General features: G+C 49.0%; 1 protein-coding gene across 6 annotated transcripts in view; it reads left to right on the forward strand.

Annotated features, from left to right (window-relative positions):
- The first annotated feature begins 213 nt into the window (after nt 1–213).
- CDK5RAP1 (CDK5RAP1 mitochondrial tRNA methylthiotransferase) overlaps nt 214–19017 on the forward strand; it is a 32596-nt gene continuing 13792 nt past the window's right edge. For 2 of the 6 annotated variants that reach the window (XR_015742654.1, XM_087928776.1), the window contains exons 1-7: nt 214–374; nt 3970–4282; nt 8860–8963; nt 10742–10776; nt 12479–12579; nt 16362–16572; nt 18011–18131. Coding sequence is in view for 3 of the 6 variants with exons in the window: in XM_087928776.1 (XP_087784902.1) it covers nt 372–374; nt 3970–4282; nt 8860–8963; nt 10742–10776; nt 12479–12579; nt 16362–16572; nt 18011–18131 (888 nt within the window). In the remaining 3 variants the exon portion in view is untranslated. Of the gene's footprint in view, nt 375–2279; nt 2477–3969; nt 4283–8859; nt 8964–10741; nt 10777–12478; nt 12580–16361; nt 16573–18010; nt 18132–19017 lie in introns of those variants that run through there. The other 4 variants (XR_015742652.1, XM_087928774.1, XR_015742653.1 and 1 more) reach the window with 3 other exon arrangements.

Raw genomic sequence — 19017 nt, forward strand, 5'->3', positions numbered from 1 at the left:
ACCCAACCAGGGAACATCAGCAGTGCTGGAAGGGAGTGAGGTTTGGGAGGAGGAGGAAGAAAAAACTGTGAGGTCCTTGGTGCTCTCTGAACTTGCTTGTTTTCTGCAGATGTTTCATGATCCAACTAGGGAACATCATCAGTGCTTGAGGAGGAGGAGGAGGAGGAGGAGGAGGAGGAGGAGGAATAGCAGAATTGGGAGGGACCTATTGTTGAAAGGTGTCAAAATGCCTTTCTTTCGTGGATTTGATTTTCCCGCCGAGAGAGCTCCGGCGCAAGGATACAGACAACTGCTTGAAAGCTGGATCTTTTTATTTTACAGGAAGGTGGAGAACAGCGAGAAATCTGCGTTCCTGGGCTAGCTAGCTTCTTATGGTAAGTCCCAGGATTTTTATACCCTTTTCTCCCTTTGTAAGTTGATTTTGTGTGAGTGTTTGTATTTGTGCCTAATGTTTCAAATCCTGTTTGGTTTGTCTTTATTTCTGCCGGAGGGCAAACTCCGCGGGGTGGCCAGATTGTATTATTGGTTTTCTGTAATCTCTTTTAGCTTTAAGATAGTTTTTCATATTTGTTCTGTGGCAATCTCCTGTCTGTCCCTTTTGTAATTTATATTTTGTGTCTTTTGTCTGTTTGTTTTGCTTATTTGGTATGTCCTGTGTTTGTAAGGGTTTTCTAAATTATCTTTTGTTTCCTTTTCCTATTTGTCTAGTTTTCTTAATTACTTAGGCTTTTGTCTAGAGGGATTCTTTAATACTTTTTATTTGATTCCTTTTCCTATGTAAGTTTGTTTTCTGGCTGACCTGATGTTCCCCTTGGGCTTTTCTTGTTTTTTTGTGACACTACTGCCTTCGTGAAATTCCCTTTCCACACTATCTAGTCCAATCACCTGCTCAGGCAGGAAAACCCTGCTCCATTTCAGACAAATTGTTGTCCAGTCTCCTCTTAAAAATCTCCATTGATGAAGAACTCACAACTTCTAGAGTCAAGCAGTTCCACTGGTTAATTGTCCTTAATATCAGGAAATTTCTGAGCTGAAAAAGCTTCTTGGATGAGAAGCAAAACGTCTTCGAAGAAAATCCAGAAAGTCCAGTTGCCTCCTGAAAAAAACAACACACCTTTGGTACCTCAATTATAAATGTTTGTCTCTGCGCTGCCTACCACAGAAGAGGAGCTATTGCACGGATTTAAGTTAGTTAAGAGGGCAGGCAGCCTCCTGGTTACTTTATTTCTTTTGGATGACTTCACACCCCAGGTTCCTCACACAATGTATGGCCCCAGGTGGCATTCCTTGGTGGGTCAGCATTCACCCCCATTCACCTTGGGGGTTTAATGTGGCTTTAAAGCAGGGGTCTCCAACCTTGGCAACTTTAAGCCTGGAGGACTTTAAGGTCCCAGAATTCAAAGCTGGCTGGGGAATTCTGGGACTTGAAGTCTTCCAGGCTTAAAGTTGCCAAGGTTGGAGACCCCTGCTTTAAAGCCACCGTATGAACACAGAACCTGGGTTAACCCAACATCCAGGTTAATGTCGCGTAGTACACAATGGGAGTGGGAGCCAAATGCCAATGTAGTCGGGCTGCCCATAAGCCCCAGAGGGATCAGCCAGGGCAGCGGGGCATGTTAAGTTTGGGTAATGAGAGGCTGAACCAGAGCATGAGTGCAACAAATACTTTATTGAGGTAATAAAGGACTGAACGCGCTAGCCAAGCCTGGAACTGGCTCGCAGCGATCAGCAACTGTTTGGACCCCGCAGCCTGCTTTTATAGCTGGCTGCTGGGGAGAACCAACCAATGAGCGAGGGGGCAGCCGCCCCCGCAACACGAACGGACCTGAGTGGGAACTCCTAGAGTTCCAGGGACATAACAGGGCACATAACAGTGTTTCCAAGCGCCTTTAAGATGGGTGGACTTCAACCCCCAGAATTCCAAGCTGGGGAAAATACTGCTGTACCCCCCCCCATTTCCCAACTGAGGCATTCTGGGAGTAGAAGTCCATACATCCACGTCAGAGAGGCTAAGCGTGAAAAACACTTCTCCAATCCTACTGATTACTGGCTGGGGTCTTCTGGGGGAGGGAGGAAGCCCACCCCTCTTAAACCTCCCAAGGTTGAAGGAAAGAAAGGGAAGCAGGCCAGAAGGTTAGAGCCCGGAAAGTTTGCGCCGCGGAGAGCGTTTCCCGAGGGGGACACTTTGGACACTGCACCCCCAGCGCTAGAGGCGCCCACGTGATCAGAGGCTGCGCCACGCTATTGTAGGAAGACTCGGCTCCTCCCCCCCCGGAAGTCCCTTCTGCACTTCCGGTGTCCGTCCCTCAAAACGCGCCTCCGCTCGTCCTTGGGGCTCCGTGGGTTGGTGTCTCCCCGTCTCCTGCCTCTGGTTTGGGGCGCTGCTCCCACGGGCAGCCCCGGCGAGAGCCGCCCCTCTTCCGCCCTTTCTCTGGACGTGGGGAGCGGGCGTTAGGGGTGTTCTCCGCCCGAAAAGGTGGGGTAAAATGAATAATAATGATAATTTAATGAGTGACAGAATGAATGAAAGGAAGGAGGCGGGGGGGGGCTCCAAGCCAGGACCTTTCGGCCGGCCTACCTACCTCACAGGGTTGTTGTGGGGAAAAGAGGAGGCAGGAGGAATTCTGCTCCTATAAAGGGGGCATAAGAGCGTGTGTGTATATCGTTATAACTATAATTTTATACACACACACACACACGCATATTACCTGTATTACATATTACACACACCATTTTATCCCACCTTTTTAGGCGCAGAAGATATATATATGTATATATTCTGTTGTGCGTGTGTGCATGTATGTGTGTATGATACTACAAAATGATATGAACATGTAAAATATATAGTTTTAATAATATTACAAATATGTCTACACATGGATTTTTATATTTGTGTTCATGTGTATATAAATATAAAACATGCAAAAGAAACAGGTTTAGGAAAGTTCCTTACCTAAAAGTTGGGATAAAATTCTATCACCTGTCTTATCTACCTCTTGTTTGTCTGTCTCTATCCTACCTATGTACCTAGGCTCCAATCCTATCCTATCCTTCTATATCATCTATAGCTAGCTATCTTCCTTCTATCTTCGTTCTATATCAACTATATCTCTTATTTTCCTTCTGTATCTATCTACCTATCTATCTCTTCCCTATTTATCTATCTCTTCATCTAATATCTGTCTGTCTATCTATCTATCTATATCTATCCATCTCCATCTAATTCTCTCTTCTTCTAATATCTATCTATCTCTATCTCTTATCTATCTATCTCTTCATCTAATTCTCTCTTCATCTAATACCTATCTATCTCTTATCTTTCTATCTATCTATCTTTATCATCTAATTATCTCTTCATCTAATTCTCTCTTCATCTAATATCTATTTATCTTCCTTCTATCTATCTTCCTTCTATATCAACCTCTTATTTTCCTTGTATACCTATCTATCATCTCTCTCTCTCTCTTCCCTATTTATCTAGCTAGCTAGCTATATCTAATTCTCCATCTAATATCTATCTTCCATCTATCTTCCTTCTATATCAACTATCTATATCTATCTTATTTTCCTCCTTTTTTTTTGAAAAAGTTTTTTATTTTTATAACAAAAACAAAAACAAATAAAACCATCTTCCTGTTCAACAGTGTGTCCGTTGGGTACATATATCTTGTGCACATAGTAACATTGCCATACACATCTTACTCTCTTATTTTCCTTCTATACCTACCTACCTATCTATCTATCTACTTATACCTACCTACCTACCTACCTACCTACCTAAACCTTTTAGGGAGAGAGCATCCCTAATCTTTCTTTCCCCACAACAATCCTGCAACGTAGGTTTGGCTGAGAGACAGACCGGCTCATTCATTCATAGCTCTTTTTGAAATGACACGTCTCTCCCCCTCCCCATTTTGTTTGAAAGGCATCTAGCAAGAGACGGCTGATCATTCTAATCCATTGCTTTAGGGAGCAGGAGGGCCTCGTGCCAAGATGCTGGCTTTGCGGGGTGTGCTGGTCTGCCCGAGGCCTCTGTGTCGGTCCGTGCGCTCGGGATTCCAGGCCTGGCTTTCAACCTGCAGTCCGGATCCTGGGACCCCCATCAAAAAACAAAGAGGCGAAGGAAGCCTTGAAGATTTCCGCTCCAGACTACTTGGGGGTCCAACTTTGCAGCATTTCCTACAATCGGCTGCTCCTGGGCAGGATCGCTTGCCAGCTGACGTCTTGGAAGACCCCGCCCCTTACCTTGGACCCACCAGCCTGGCAGGTTCCCCGAAGAAAGGTGAGTAGGGCTGCTCCATCACACCTTTCCTGAAATGCTACATACGATCAAGCGCTGACTTGATTTTGAATAGGGACATTTTTGCGGGGGTAGGCTCTCTGTGTCCTGCTGGGCAATCACAGTGAGTTTGTCCACTTACATCGGCAAAACAGTTCCCTCGCGATGAAACAGCAGCCTGGGCCCCGAGCAGAGTTGAACCTGTTTTTGAATTTGGATGGATGGGGGACCACCAGGAAACCCTGAGGTTGTAGGTTGGGTCATGGAGTCCCAGAATGACAGGGTCAAGTTGTCCTTGTTGCTGCTAAGAAAACTGTCCTTATGGTTATCAAGAGTCGAGTTGGATGGGAAGAAAATAGAAGAGAATAGAGAATGGAATAGTAGAATGGAACAGGGAATAAAATAGAAGAGAAGAGAATGAGAGAGGGAGAGAGAGAGAGAGAGAGAATCAGACCTTGGAGGTCTTGTAGTCCAGCCTCCTACTTGTTCTGACCCAAACCTGGTTCCAAGAGAGCAAACACGAGACAAAGGTAACAGCACCGCCTTTTAATGTTTCATTTACGAATCCTGTTTCTTCGCAGATAAAAGGCTGCTTCCAACTAATTACCGTGTTTCTCACAAAATAAGGCCGGGCCTTATTTTTTTTTTTGACCCCCCCCAAAAACAGCTAGGCCGTCTTTTCGGGGGTGACTTAATTTCCCCCCCCCCACTTGCAACCTCAGGTGCGCGGGCAGCGACAGCTTGGATGTTGACCTTGGCGTTGGTGGGGCACGTCATATCGGGAGACCTTCCGCCACCGTTGCTTTTCCTTCTCCCTTGCTGCCGCGGCGTTTAGAGCAATGCCGCGGCGTTTGGCGCAGCCATGTGGAGCTCCTCCCTGCAACCGGAGCCCGGCGGAGACACTCGGCTTCAGGCGCTCCTGTCGCCGCCTTCTATTCACGTTCGAAGGTAAAGCCAATTCTTTTAAAAATGTCGCCCTACTACAGTAAAGCCTCCCCTGCCCGAGAGGGCAGCCCAACCCCACACGGGGAGGCGAATCTCCCGGGGCCACAGCGCAGGATCGGCCCACCTAGGGAGAAGCACCCATCCCTGCTTGGTGCCGGGCAGAGTGCGAAGAGCTTCTGACAGGCGGGCCCTCCTTCCCGGCAGCAGAGCTCTCGCCAAGGCAGCGAGCGCCTTCCAGCCGGACCCTCTGCTCATCCCGCCAGGGCCGCGCCAGGGCCGTATGGGCTGGGCAGAGCCAGGAAAGTGAGCCGCGGGTGTGCGCCCGCCTGCCAAGCAAAAGAACCGGGCCGACCTGAGCTTGGGAGAGCTTCCGGGAGAGGCTGCCTGAGGCAGTGATAGCGCCCACCCATCCACGGACAGGGAGGCGAGGCGATGGCAGCGCTGCTTCCCTGGCCGGCAGAGAGAGCCCGAAGCCGCCCGTCCTTTCCACCCCTCGCCCAGCCTGTCCCCGTCCCCACGCATCTCCAAATGCGCCGGCAGCTCCAAACGCTGCAGCGGAACGGGCATCAGGCAGAGGCGCTGACTCGGCGGGGCTCAGCTCGGAGGAGGACGTGGCACAGGCTGTCGCCTTGCCTCCCTGTCCATGGATGGGTGGGTGCTATCACTGCCTCGGGCGGCCTCTCCCGGTGGCCCCTTCACGTTCGCGCTGGAGGGACTTGGGAAGGAAGCCAAGCTCGGGTCGGCCCGGCTCTTTTGCTTGGCAGATGGGCGCGCACCTCTAGCTCACTTTCCTGGTTCTACCCAGCCCGCACGGCTCCGGCACGGCCCTGGTGGGATGAGCGGAGGGTCCAGCGGGGAGGCTCTCGCTGCCTTGGCGAGAGCTCCGCTGCCGGGCAGGAGGGCTGTTAGGAATAACATAGGTTACCTAACGTAGTTTGAGTAAAATAATATATATAAACTATGATAGTAAGTTTAAGTGTGTGTCACTTTAAACTGCAAAGCATGTAATTTGGGGTGCGGTTGTGAAACCACCATAAGAGGGAGCAAGAGAACCTGCTGGATTGCTGACGATTGATGGATTGATGGTTTGCTAACTGCCTGTTCCCTGCTGCTGAAGGAAGAAAGGAGGTTTGACTTCTTCATATCTCTACTGCGAGGAGATATATTACTGGACTGATATTTGTAAGTTTACTGACCTCTTTTTCGACACTGGACTTTGCAACTGAATAATCCCCGGACGGACTGAATTAGTGAATGATATATGGACTGTTTTTTGACTATGCTAAAACTCTTACTGGAATAAACTATTTAACTAGCACAGTGTATCTGTTTTACTGAGTGTAAGCTACAAAAATGTTTATCTCATATATTTTGCCTGCCTGCCTGACTGCCGTGCAGATTCTGCTAGGGTGTATCCCTAACAAGGGCCCGCCTGTCAGCTGTGCTGAGCACCCCAGATGAAGCTCTTGGTGCTCTGCCTGGTGCCAGGAAGGGATGGCAGCTGGGTGCTTCTCCCAGGGTGCTTCTCCTAGATCCTGCGCTGCAGCCCCGGGAGATTCGCCTCCCCACGTGGGGTTGGGTTGCCCACTCGGGCAGGGGAGGCTTTGTCGTACTGGTAGTAGGGCGTCGTTTTTAAAAGAATTGGCTTTGCCTTTGAAGGCGAAGGGAAAGCGGCGACAGGAGCGCCTGAAGCCGAGTGTCTCCTCCGGGCTCCGGTTGCAGAGAGGAGCCCTGGCTGGCTGCGCGTGGCTGCACCAAACACCGCGGTGTTGCTCTAAACGCCGCGGCAGCGAGGGAGAAGGGAAAGCAACGGTGGCGGAAGGTCTCCCGATACAAAGTGCCCCACCAACGCCAAAGTCAACGCAGGCAGCACCATATCCGGGTATGCAACAAAACTGCTTCCTAACGGCAAGCCGCCCCCTCCCCCCGCCATTCCCCCCCCCCATTTCGCATGTTTAATATAGGCCTTAATTTGGGGGGAGGGGCTTAATTTGATTTTTTGCCAATAAAACATGCTTGGCCTTCCTATTGGTGGAGGCCGTATTGTTGGAGAAACACGGTAGTTCCAATAAGAAAAAGCCTTGCCAATTTTTTGCAAGGCTGCCAAGAACACCAGATAAAGTTCCTAAACAATAAATCAAAGAGTCTCCAAACACCAACTCAGATATTTTAACGTCCACAAAGCTCTAGTTTCAAAACGTCTTTACTTCCTGCAAAGAACTCCTGTTTCTCAGCTGGCTTTTATCCCTTAAGGGAGGGGCCATTACCTTGCAGCCTTACTCCCGAGTCGCCCGTGCTGTTGCAGCTACTCTTTCCTTCGAGCAGCCCTGCGCACACACATGCACTGAGCACAGGCTCCTCAGGGGACTCTTCCTCACTGCTGCCAGCCTCCACAAGTTCCGAAGGCAGCACTCCACTCCCTGACGGTCCTGGCCCCATCCCTGCGTCCCACGCAGGCCCCTCACCTGAGTCCTCGCTCTCCGAGGCTTCAGCCATCCTCACCTGATGCCGGCGAACCGCAACACTACTCACGCAGGAGAACCTATACTATTTCACACAAGTGGCTGTCTAGTCTTTTAACTTAGGTGGGTGGGTTTCTCCTCCGTGAGAAATGGGGGGGAGGGGGTCTTGGCCCAAAGGGGCTGCTAACAATTCTAGAGGTAGTCCTTGACTTACGACCACAATTTCCCCTGCTAAGTGAGATGGGCGCTAAGTACGTTTTGCTCCCATTTTCTTGACACAGTTCAGTGAACCACTGCAGCTGTGAAGGGATGGCTGGGAAGTGAACCGGGGCTTCCCCGCTGACTTTGCTTGTCACACAAGGGGATCATGGGACACTGCGACCGTCATAAACACGAGTCAGTTGCCGAGTGTCTGAATTTGGATCGCATGACCGCATGGGATGCTGCCGTCGTCCTAGATAGTTGTTGGCAAGCGCCTGGATTTTGATCCCGTGGTCATGGGGATGCTGCAATGGTCGTAAGTGTGAGAAGTGGCCGTAAGTCCCAATTTTCAGTGCTGCAACTTTGAACGGTCACTAAAGGAATGTTGTAAGTCAAGGACTACCCATATAGAGAATGGAGAAACCTCCAAAAATAAGGGGTACAACTACTCGGTGCCTTCTGTCTTAAGGAATCTCTCTTCTTCCTCCTCTTCCTCCTACTCCTCCTTCTCCACCTCTTCCTCCTCCTCTTCTTCCTATTCCTTCTCTTCCTACTCCTTCACCACCTTCTCTTCCTATTCCCCCTCCTCCCCCTTCTCTTCCTCCTCCTCCTCCACCTCTTTCTTCTCTTCCTCCTCTTCTTCCTCCTACTCTCTCTCCTCTTCCTCTTCCACCTCCTTCCTCCTCCTCTTCCTCCTCTCTTCCTCTTCCTCTTCCTCTTCTTCTTTTTTCTCCTCTTCCTACTCTTTCACCTCCTTCTCTTCTTCCTTCTTCTCTTTCCTCCTTCACCCTCTTCCTCCTCTTCCTCCTCCACCTCTTCCTTCTCTTCCTCCTCCTCTTCCTCTTCCACCTTTCTCCTCTTCCTCCTCTTCCTCTTCCTTTTTCTCCTCTTCCTACTCCTTCACCTCCTTCTCCTCTTCCTTCTCCTCCTCCTCTTCCTCCTTCACTTCCTTATTCCTCCTCTTCCTCCTAGTCTATCTGGAGACTTACGGCTGCCAGATGAATGTCAGCGACACGGAGACCGCCTGGGCCATCCTCCAGCGGAGTGGTTACCAGAGGACCAGCAACCTGGAGGAGGTACTCAAAAGTCCAGGCCGGGCGTTTTTCCGGCAGCGGCCTCAGTGGCTGGAGTAGTGGGAGCAGCGCCAGTTCGACGCTCATTCGTTGGTTGCTGCCCCAGAAAGACCCAGTGCATAATCTGGGGGTTGAGGGGTCCTTGGTGCTCTCTGCTTGCTTTTTTCTTCTCTTCCTTGTAGACATTTCATGACCGAACTGGGCTAAAAGGGAGTCGGGTTTTCTCTCTCATTTATATACTGGTGGTGTGTCAGTATTGGTGGGAATGTTCCTTGTTTAGACTATTTTTTTACTGTTAGCTTGTTTGTCTGTGAGTAGTTCTTTTGATTTCGAAAACGCCTCCAACCCCCACGTGAGCAGAGGCTGCACCAAGATTACCACTAGAGTCCCAACAACCAAGAAGTGAATATTCCAATCAAGGAAGCAGCCACCCTGGTGACGTTCCCTAGTTGGGTCACAAAACATCTGCAAGAAAACAGCAAGCCCAGAGAGTGCCAAGGACCCCTCAGTCGCCCTTCCTCCCCACTCCCTTCTAGCACTGATGATGTTCCCTAATCAGGTTATGAAATGTCTGCCAGAAAATAGCCAAACTCAGCACCAAAGACCACCAGTCTTCTTCCTCCAGCTCCTCCTCTTCCTCCTCCTCCTCCTCCTCTTCTCTGCAAACTCCTCTCCCTTCTAGCATTGATGAAGTCCCCTAGTTGGGTAACGAAACATCTGCAAGGAAACAACTAAACTCAGAGAGCACCCAGGACCCCACTATTCAGTCCAACATCCTGACAGAGTCACCTTGTGTCTTGTGACACAATAATCCTGCCTCCTCCTTGCTGACACAAAGTTTAATTCGTGGTTATTAATATTGGAACTTTTGGAGTAACAGATTTTGCTAAACTTTTTCTGAGCCCCCTGTTATCACCACCCAGTCTGAATGCTGGAAGGCTGCATTCTCTGCTTAAATGGAGCTTTTTTATTTATTTTTAAACAGACTTTATTCAGTTTTTCACATTAAAAACAAAAATCTTTTTAGTGGACAACATATTTCCGGGTCATCATCTTTACATACAAATATGACAGCAATTATACATTGATATATGCCTACTTAATTCTATTATTACCTTTTCCATTCCAGATTTTCAGTAAGGAGAGAAACGAACACACATTAATTCTAGCCTCTTTCATTAATCTCAATCAATTTTGTTTCATTTCAATTATTTCAAAAATAATCCTTTAGTATTTATTTTTAAATGTAAGGATAAACAATATGTACTTCCCTAATAAATAGTAATAAAGTTTAATTCTAAATTCTTTCATTAATCTCAATCTAAACATCTTTTCATTTCATTTCAATTATTTCAGATATAATCCTTAATATTTACTTTAAAAATAAAAATAAACAATATATATTTGCCTAATAGTAATAATAATGAAGTTATCGATGTCTCTCCTTGCTTTTATTAATCTATATTAAACTTAATGATTTAGCTGGTTCTTTAGTCTGCCATATTCCCTTTCCATTACCTTTTTTTTTTATGAATTCTAAATTAATACAGATCTTAACACCCACACAAAAAGAAAAAAAAAACAAGTATAAGTTTCCCCCTCTTACTGTTTTGAGTGTAACACCTAGCTTAAATGGAGCTTTTAAAGGCTTCTGTTTAGGCTAGCAGCCCACTCTCTATAGATAAGGGACGTTTAATCCCAGAGAAGGAAGGGAAAACGTTTCTTCCTCCCCCTGTTTGTGTTTAATAATTCCAGCTCTTTCTGCCCCTTCTCTATTTCAGGCTGATGTGGTTCTGCTTGTCACCTGTTCCGTCAGGTAAGATTGCTGGTTGGCTTGGATTTGGAAATAATCGTAATATGCGGCACCATTTACCTTGAGGACAGCCACTTAAATATGAGCCAACAGTGTGTTTCAGCTGCCCAAAAGCCAACACAGTTCTAGGCTGCATAAACAGAGAGAGAATCAAGATCACACAAAGTGTTAATCCCAGTTTATAAGGCCTTCGTAAGGCCAAACTTGGAATTCTGCATCTAGTTTTGGTTGCCACGCTATAAAAAAGAGGTTGAGACTCTAGAAAAAGTGCAGAGAAGAGCAACCAGGATGATGAGGGGACTGGAGACTAAAACATACGAGGAATGGTTGCAGGAACTGGGCTTGGCTAGTCTAGGGAAGAGAAGGACCAGGGGAGACAGGATAGCATCTTCCAATATTTGAGGATCTGCTAGAGAGAAGAGGAAGGGGGTCAAGCTATTTTCCAAAGCACCCAAAGGCCAGACAAGGAACAATGGATGGAAACGGAACAAGGAGAGATTCAACCTGGAACTAAGAAATTTCTTGACACAATAATTCATCACTGGGATGGATTCCCTCCAGGAGCTGTGGGTGTTCCATCACTGGAGGTTTTTCAGAAGAGTCTGGTCAACCATTTGTTTGAAATGGTATAAGAGCGTCCCAGCTTGGGAACTTTAAGACTTGTGGACTTCAGCTCCCAGAATTCCCCAGCTGGTCTTGGAATTCTGGGAGTTGAAGTCCACAAGTCTTAAAAGTTCCAAGGTTGGACACCCCAGGCATATTTTTTGAACAGATGGAAGGGACCTTGTAGGTCATCTAGGCCAACCCCCTGCCCAAGCAGGAGACCTTACGTTATTTCTGACCAATGGCAGTCCAGTCTCTTCTTGAAAGCTTCCAGTGATGAAGCTCCCACAACTTCTGTTCCATGGGTTGATTGTTCTCTGTCAGAAAATCCTCCTTATTTCTAGGTTGAATCTCTCCTTGTTCAGTTTCCATTCATTATTCCTTGTCTGCCTTCAAAGATGCCTTGGAGAATAGCTTGACCCCCTTCCTCCAGTCTGTGGCAGCCCCTCAAACTTTGGAAGACCGCTACCATGTCTCCCCTGGTCCTTCTCTTCACCAGACTAGCCAGGCCCAGGTCCTCTAACCATTCTTTATATTTAGAATAGAATAACAGAGTTGGAAAGGACTTTATAGATCGTCCATTATTCCTTGTCTGCCCTTTGGGGTGCCTTAGAAAATAGCTTGACCCCTTCCTCCTCTCTGGGGCAGCCCCTCAAATATTGGAAGACTTGCTATCCTGTCTCCCGTAGTCCTTCTCTTCCCTAGACTAGCCAGGCCCGGTTCCTGCAACCATTCTTTATATTTAGAATAGAATAACAGAGTTGGAAAGGACTTTATAGATCGTCCATTATTCCTTGTCTGCCCTTTGGGGTGCCTTAGAAAATAGCTTGACCCCTTCCTCCTCCTCTCTCTAGCAGCCCCTCAAATATTGGAAGATGCTCTCCTGTCTCCCCTGGTCCTTCTGGTCATCTTGAGCATTGGATTGGTCTAGAAGACCTCCAAGGTCCCTTCCAATTCTTTTGTTATTCTGTTTCTGGACGTCCCACTTCCCCAGAAGGGGCTGGGAAGAACCCACGGGCCCCACTTCTACCCCGGGGCAGAGTTTTGAGTGACTCGTCTTCAGGCCCGGCCAAGGGTTCATCCATGTTTCATTGCTTGGCAGGGAGAAGGCTGAGCAGACAGTCCGGAATCGCCTGCGCGTGTTCAAAACTCTCAAGACCAAGCGGCAGCGTTCACGGGGGTCTCTGCGGATCGGGATCTTAGGTAACAGGGATGCTCCCAGCAAAGGGTCTTACGGGGAGGGGGACCCTCCGGGGATGGACTGGGAGCCTCCGGATAGCAGGTGAATGTCCCACTTTTTCTGGAGGGGGAACCTGGGACTGGGATGGATAATTAGGCCAGGCCTTTCACAAGCTGGAGCTGCCCATAGTTAGATGTGGCCTCACCTCCATATCTCAGGTTAGCGATGAGGGCACCAGGCTAGAAAACAGGAGACTCCGGGTTCTAGTCCTGCCTTGGGCGTGAAAGCTGGCTCAGTGACGTCGGGCCAATCACCAGGAGACGGTGAGTTCTAGTCCTGCCTTGACCATGAAAAGTAGCTAGGTGACTTTGGGCCAGTCACTAGGAGACAGGGAATTCTAGTCCCCAGCTGGGTGACGTTGGGCCAATAACCAGGAGACTGGTTCTAGTTCTAGTTCTTGTCCTGCCTGAGGCACGAAAGCCAGCTGGGTGATTTGGGGCCAGTCAGCAGCAGATGGTGAGTTCTAGTCCTGTCTTGACCATGAAAATGAGCTAGGTGACTTTGGGCCAGTCACTAGGAGACAGGGAATTCTAGTCCCCAGCTGGGTGACAATAAGCCAATCACCAGGAGACTGGGAGTTCTAGTCCTGCCTTAACCATAAACAGCAAGGTGACTGGGTCAGTCACTGGGAGACAGTTCTAGTCCGCAGCTGGGTGACGTTGGGCCAATAACCAGGAGACGGTGAGTTCTAGTCCTGCCTGAGGCACGCAAGCCAGCTGGGTGATTTGGGGCCAGTCACCAGCAGACAGTGAGTTCTAGTCCTACCTTAATCATGAAAATCAACTAGGTGACTTTGGGCCAGTCACTGGGGAGACAGTGAGTTCTAGTCCCGCCCTCCCTTAGGCAGGAAAGCCGCCTGGGTGACTTTGGCCCAATCACCAGGAGATGGTGAATTCTAGTCCCGCCTGAGGCACGAAAGCCAGCTGGGTGACTTTGGGCCAATCACCAGGAGACGGTGAGTTCTAGTCCTGCCTTAGGCATGAAAGCCAGCTGGGTGACTTTGGGCCAATCACCAGGAGACGGGGACTTCTAGTCCCGCCTTAGGCATGAAAGCCAGCTGGGTGACTTTGGGCCAATCACCAGGCGACGGGAAGTTCTAGTCCCGCCTTAGGCGTGAAAGCCAGCTGGGTGACTTTGGGCCAATCACCAGGAGACGGTGAGTTCTAGTCCCGCCTTAGGCAGGAAAGCCAGCTGGGTGACTTTGGGCCAATCACCAGGAGATGGTGAGTTCTAGTCCCGCCTTAGGCAGGAAAGCCAGCTGGGTGACTTTGGGCCAATCACCAGGAGACGGGACTTCTAGTCCCGCCTTAGGCGTGAAAGCCAGCTGGGTGACTTTGGGCCAATCACCAGGCGATGGGAAGTTCTAGTCCCGCCTTAGGCGTGAAAGCCAGCTGGGTGACTTTGGGCCAATCACCAGACGACGGGAAGTTCTAGTCCCGCCTTAGGCATGAAAGCCAGCTGGGTGACTTTGGGCCAATCAACAGGTGACGGTGAGTTCTAGTCCCGCCTTAGGCATGAAAGCCAGCTGGGTGACTTTGGGCCAATTAACAGGAGATGGTGAGTTCTAGTCCCGCCTTAGGCAGAAAAACCAGCTGGGTGACTTTGGGCCAATCACCAGGAGACGGTGAGTTCTAGTCCTGCCTGAGGCAGCTGGGTGATTTGGGGCCAGTCACCAGCAGACAGTGAGTTCTAGTCCTACCTTAACCATGAAAATCAACTAGGTGACTTTGGGCCAATCACTGGGGAGACAGTGAGTTCTAGTCCCCCTCCCCTTAGGCAGGAAAGCCGCCTGGGTGACTTTGGCCCAATCACCAGGACACGGTGAATTCTAGTCCCGCCTGAGGCACGAAAGCCAGCTGGGTGACTTTGGGCCAATCACCAGGAGACGGTGAGTTCTAGTCCCGCCTTAGGCATGAAAGCCAGCTGGGTGACTTTGGGCCAATCACCAGGAGACGGGGACTTCTAGTCCCGCCTTAGGCATGAAAGCCAGCTGGGTGACTTTGGGCCAATCACCAGGCAACGGAAGTTCTAGTCCCGCCTTAGGCGTGAAAGCCAGCTGGGTGACTTTGGGCCAATCACCGGGAGACGGTGAGTTCTAGTCCCGCCTTAGGCAGGAAAGCCAGCTGGGTGACTTTGGGCCAATCACCAGGAGACGGTGAGTTCTAGTCCCGCCTTAGGCATGAAAGCTGGCTGGGTGACTTTGGGCCAATCACCAGGCGACGGGAAGTTCTAGTCCCGCCTTAGGCGTGAAAGCCAGCTGGGTGACTTTGGGCCAATCAACAGGAGACGGTGAGTTCTAGTCCTGCCTTAGGCAGAAAAACCAGCTGGGTGACTTTGGGCCAATCAACAGGTGACGGTGAGTTCTAGTCCCGCCTTAGGCATGAAAGCCAGCTGGGTGACTTTGGGCCAATCAACAGGAGACGGTGAGTTCTAGTCCTGCCTTAGGCATGAAAGCCAGCTGGGTGACTTTGGGCCAATCACCAGGAGACGGTGAGTTCTAGTCCCGCCTTAGGCATGAAAGCCAGCTGGGTGACTTTGGGCCAATCTCCAGGAGACTGTGAGTTCTAGTCCCGCCTTAGGCATGAAAGCCAGGTGGGTGGTTTGGGCCAATCACCCAAAGACGGTGAGTTCTAGTCCTGCTTTAGGCATGAAAGCCAGCTGGGTGACTTTGGGCCAATCACCAGGCGACGGAAGTTCTAGTCCCGCCTTAGGCATGAAAGCCAGCTGGGTGACTTTGGGCCAATCACCGGGAGACGGTGAGTTCTAGTCCCGCCTTAGGCAGAAAAGCCAGCTGGGTGACTTTGGGCCAATCACCAGGAGACGGTGAGTTCTAGTCCCGCCTTAGGCATGAAAGCCAGCTGGGTGACTTTGGGCCAATCACCAGGCGACTGGGAAGTTCTAGTCCCGCCTTAGGCGTGAAAGCCAGCTGGGTGACTTTGGGCCAATCACCAGGAGATGGTGAGTTCTAGTCCCGCCTTAGGCAGGAAAGCCAGCTGGGTGACTTTGGGCCAATCACCAGGAGACGGGGAGTTCTAGTCCCGGCTTAGGCATAATAGTCAGGTGGGTGACTTTGGGCCAATCACCAGGAGATGGGGAGTTCTAGTCCCGCCTTAGGCATGAAAGCCAGCTGGGTGACTTTGGGCCAATCACCAGGAGACAGTGAGTTCTAGTCCCGCCTTAGGCACAAAATCTGGTTGGGTCACTTTGGGCCAGCCCAACCCACCTCTCAGGGTTCTTGTGAGAAAAAAAAAAATGGAGGAGGAAGGAGTATTAAGTACGTTCGCCTCCTTGAGTCATTTATAAAAATAATAAACGTGGGATAAATTCCTGATTAACTATATTTCTTTGGTAAGCCTTCCCATGCGAAGGCGTAAGGAATGGATGAATATGAATCTACTCAGTAATGATTAAAGGTGTTGAAACAAAGCTCATATAACTAGGAAATCTTTCAGCTCCGGGTGCTCGCCTGGTCCTTAATTTTAATCCATGGGATTTTAATCTGGGGGAGTATTAAAAAGTGGTCCGTCCGTCCCCTTTGCTAGACCCAAAGAGGTTCCATCAGTTCTGCAGCTCATCATGTTGAACCTGTTAAAATCTGCGGCTAGGATGGGAAACCGGCATCTCCAGGTCAAGATTTCCTGCCTTCCCTTCCCTTCCCTTCCCTTCCCTTCCCTTCCCTTCCCTTCCCTTCCCTTCCCTTCCCTCCTCTCCTCTCCTCTCCTCACGCTTCTTCACCTTCTTGCAGGCTGCATGGCTGAGAGGCTAAAGGAGAAAATTTTGGAGGAGGAGAAATTGGTCGACATTGTGGCCGGCCCAGACGCTTACCGGGACCTGCCCCGGCTTTTGATGGTGGCTGAATCCGGCCAGCAGGCGGCCAACGTCCTCCTCTCCCTGGACGAGACCTACGCGGACATTTTGCCCGTCCACCTCAACCCTGGCGCCACCACGGCCTTCGTGTAAGGAGAAACCTGGTTTGTTGCTGCTTTGATCCTACCCAGGAGCCAGGAAGGCGGAAAATGCCCAAGATCGATCGATCGATTGATATATACGTAGTTCTTGTTTCTTAATCACCCATCTCCCTCGGGGAGGGGCTCTGGGCGGTGAAGATTGATCGATTGGTTAATTGATACATAGTTCATATTTCTAAATTGCCCATCTCCCTTGGAGAGACAGACAGCTAGAAAGGTGATAACTAGATGGAGGATAACTAGCTAGCTATGATAGATTGAAATCGATTAGATTAGGGATTAGATAGATAATAGATAGATATGATAGCTAGATATATGATAACCAGACAGCTAGCTATGATAGACTGAGCTAGCCACGATAGACTGACATAGATTAGGGATTAGATTGGGGGAGAGAGAGAGAGATGATAGCTAGATAGATGATAACCAGATAGTTGGCTATAATAGATTGATTTAGATTAGGGATTAGATTAGATTGGGAGAGAGAGAAAGAGAGAGAGATGATAGCGAGATAGATGATAACCAGATAGCTATGATAGATTGAAATAGATCAGATTAGGGATGAGATTAAATTAGTAGAGAGAGAGAGATTATAGATAGATGATAACCAGGTGGTTGGCTATGATAGATTGACTTAGATTAGATTAAGGATTAGATTAGATTAGGGATTAGTTTTGATTGGGAGAGAGAGAGAAAGAGAGATGATAGCTAGACAGATGATAACCAGATAGCTATGATAGATTGAAATAGATCAGATTAGGGATTAGATTAAATTGGGAGAGAGAGAGAGAGAGATGATAGATAGATGATAACTAGATGGCTGGCTATGATAGATTGACTTAGATTAGATTAAGGATTAGATTAGGGATTAGATTCGATTGGGAGAGAGAGAGAGAGATGATAGCTAGATAGGTGATAACCAGATAGCTATGATAGATGGAAATATATCAGATTAGGGATTAGATTAGGTTGGATTGATAGAAAGATGGGAGCTAGATAGATGATAACCAGATAGGTAGTTCTCTTTGGGACAACCTTGACCTGGATGGCTTAGGATCTATACAGACTTTTAGCTACACAATTTGGGATGGACACCCTTGGAATGGTGTGGCAGTCAGAATGCATTCCCAGAGGGGAAAAAATTGCAGACTACAAGAACCATTTGCACCACTCAGGTAACCCCGAGGACACAGACCAACCTCCCAAGTGGCCTCAACGTCCCTCTAAAAGGATGCAAATGACCAGCTGTCTGCAAGGAACATCAATCCTTCCCCACTAGCCGGTCAGAGCTGAAGAAGCTTCTTGGATGAGAAGCGAAACGTCTTCAAAAGGAAAAAAAAAAAACCACCAGAAAGCCAGCCCACTTGCCTCTTGAAAAAGCAGTTTGTGTTGTCCCCGTAATGATCGCTTGCTTTCTCTCTCCCAGTTCCATCATGCGTGGCTGTGACAACATGTGCAGCTATTGCATCGTCCCTTTCACTCGTGGGCGCGAACGGAGCCGGCCCTTGGCCTCCATTCTCCAGGAAGTGCAGATGCTCTCAGACCAGGTAGGGGGCCCTGGACTTGAACCTCTGACCAGGCCTGAGAGAGTCAACTAAAAACTCTGCTCAGGGTGGAGAGAGGCTCTTCCCAGCCCCTTCTGGGGAAGTGAGGAATCCAGAATAGAATAACAGAAGAGTTGGAAGTGACCTTGGAGGTCCCACAGGAGACCCTATATCAGGGGACCCTATATCAGGGGGGTCCAACCTTGGACCTTTAAGACTTGTGGACTTCGACCCCCAGAATTCCCCAGCCAGCATGCTTTCAGATGGGTGGACCTCAGCTGATAGACAGGCAGACAGACGATACGGATGATGGATGGATGGGTAGGTAGGTAGGTAGGCAGGTAGAGGATACAGAGAGATAGAAAGATATGTAGATTAGATATACTCTCTAAGCCGTTTACAGAGTCAGTGTCTTGCCCCCAACAATCTGGATCTCATTTTCCTGACCTCGGCATGATGGAAGGCTGAGTCAATCTTTAGAAGGAAGAAAGGAAGGGCGGGAGCGAGGGAGGGAGGAAGGAAAAGGAAGGTAGGTAGGTAGCAATAGCCTGTAGACTTATATACCACTTAATGTTGTTTTCCAGCTCTCTGAGCGGTTTACAGAGCCAGCCTCTTGCCCCCAACAATCTGGGTCCTCATTTTACCCACCTCGGAAGGAGGGAAGGCTGAGTCGACCATAGGAAGGAAGGAAGGAAGGAAGGAAGGAAGGAAGGAAGGAAGGAAGGAAGGAAAGAAGGAAGGACAACAATCTGGGTCCTCATTTTACCCACCTCGCAAGGGTGGAAGGTTGAGTCAACCTTAGGAAGGAAGGAAGGAAGGAAGGAAGGAAGGAAGGAAGGAAGGAAGGAAGGACAACAATCTGGGTCCTCATTTTACCCACTTCAGAAGG

Source organism: Pseudonaja textilis, chromosome 3, assembly GCF_049901715.1.
Source record: "Pseudonaja textilis isolate UNSWEBS1 chromosome 3, rPseTex1.2, whole genome shotgun sequence".
Classification (NCBI taxonomy): domain Eukaryota; kingdom Metazoa; phylum Chordata; class Lepidosauria; order Squamata; family Elapidae; genus Pseudonaja; species Pseudonaja textilis.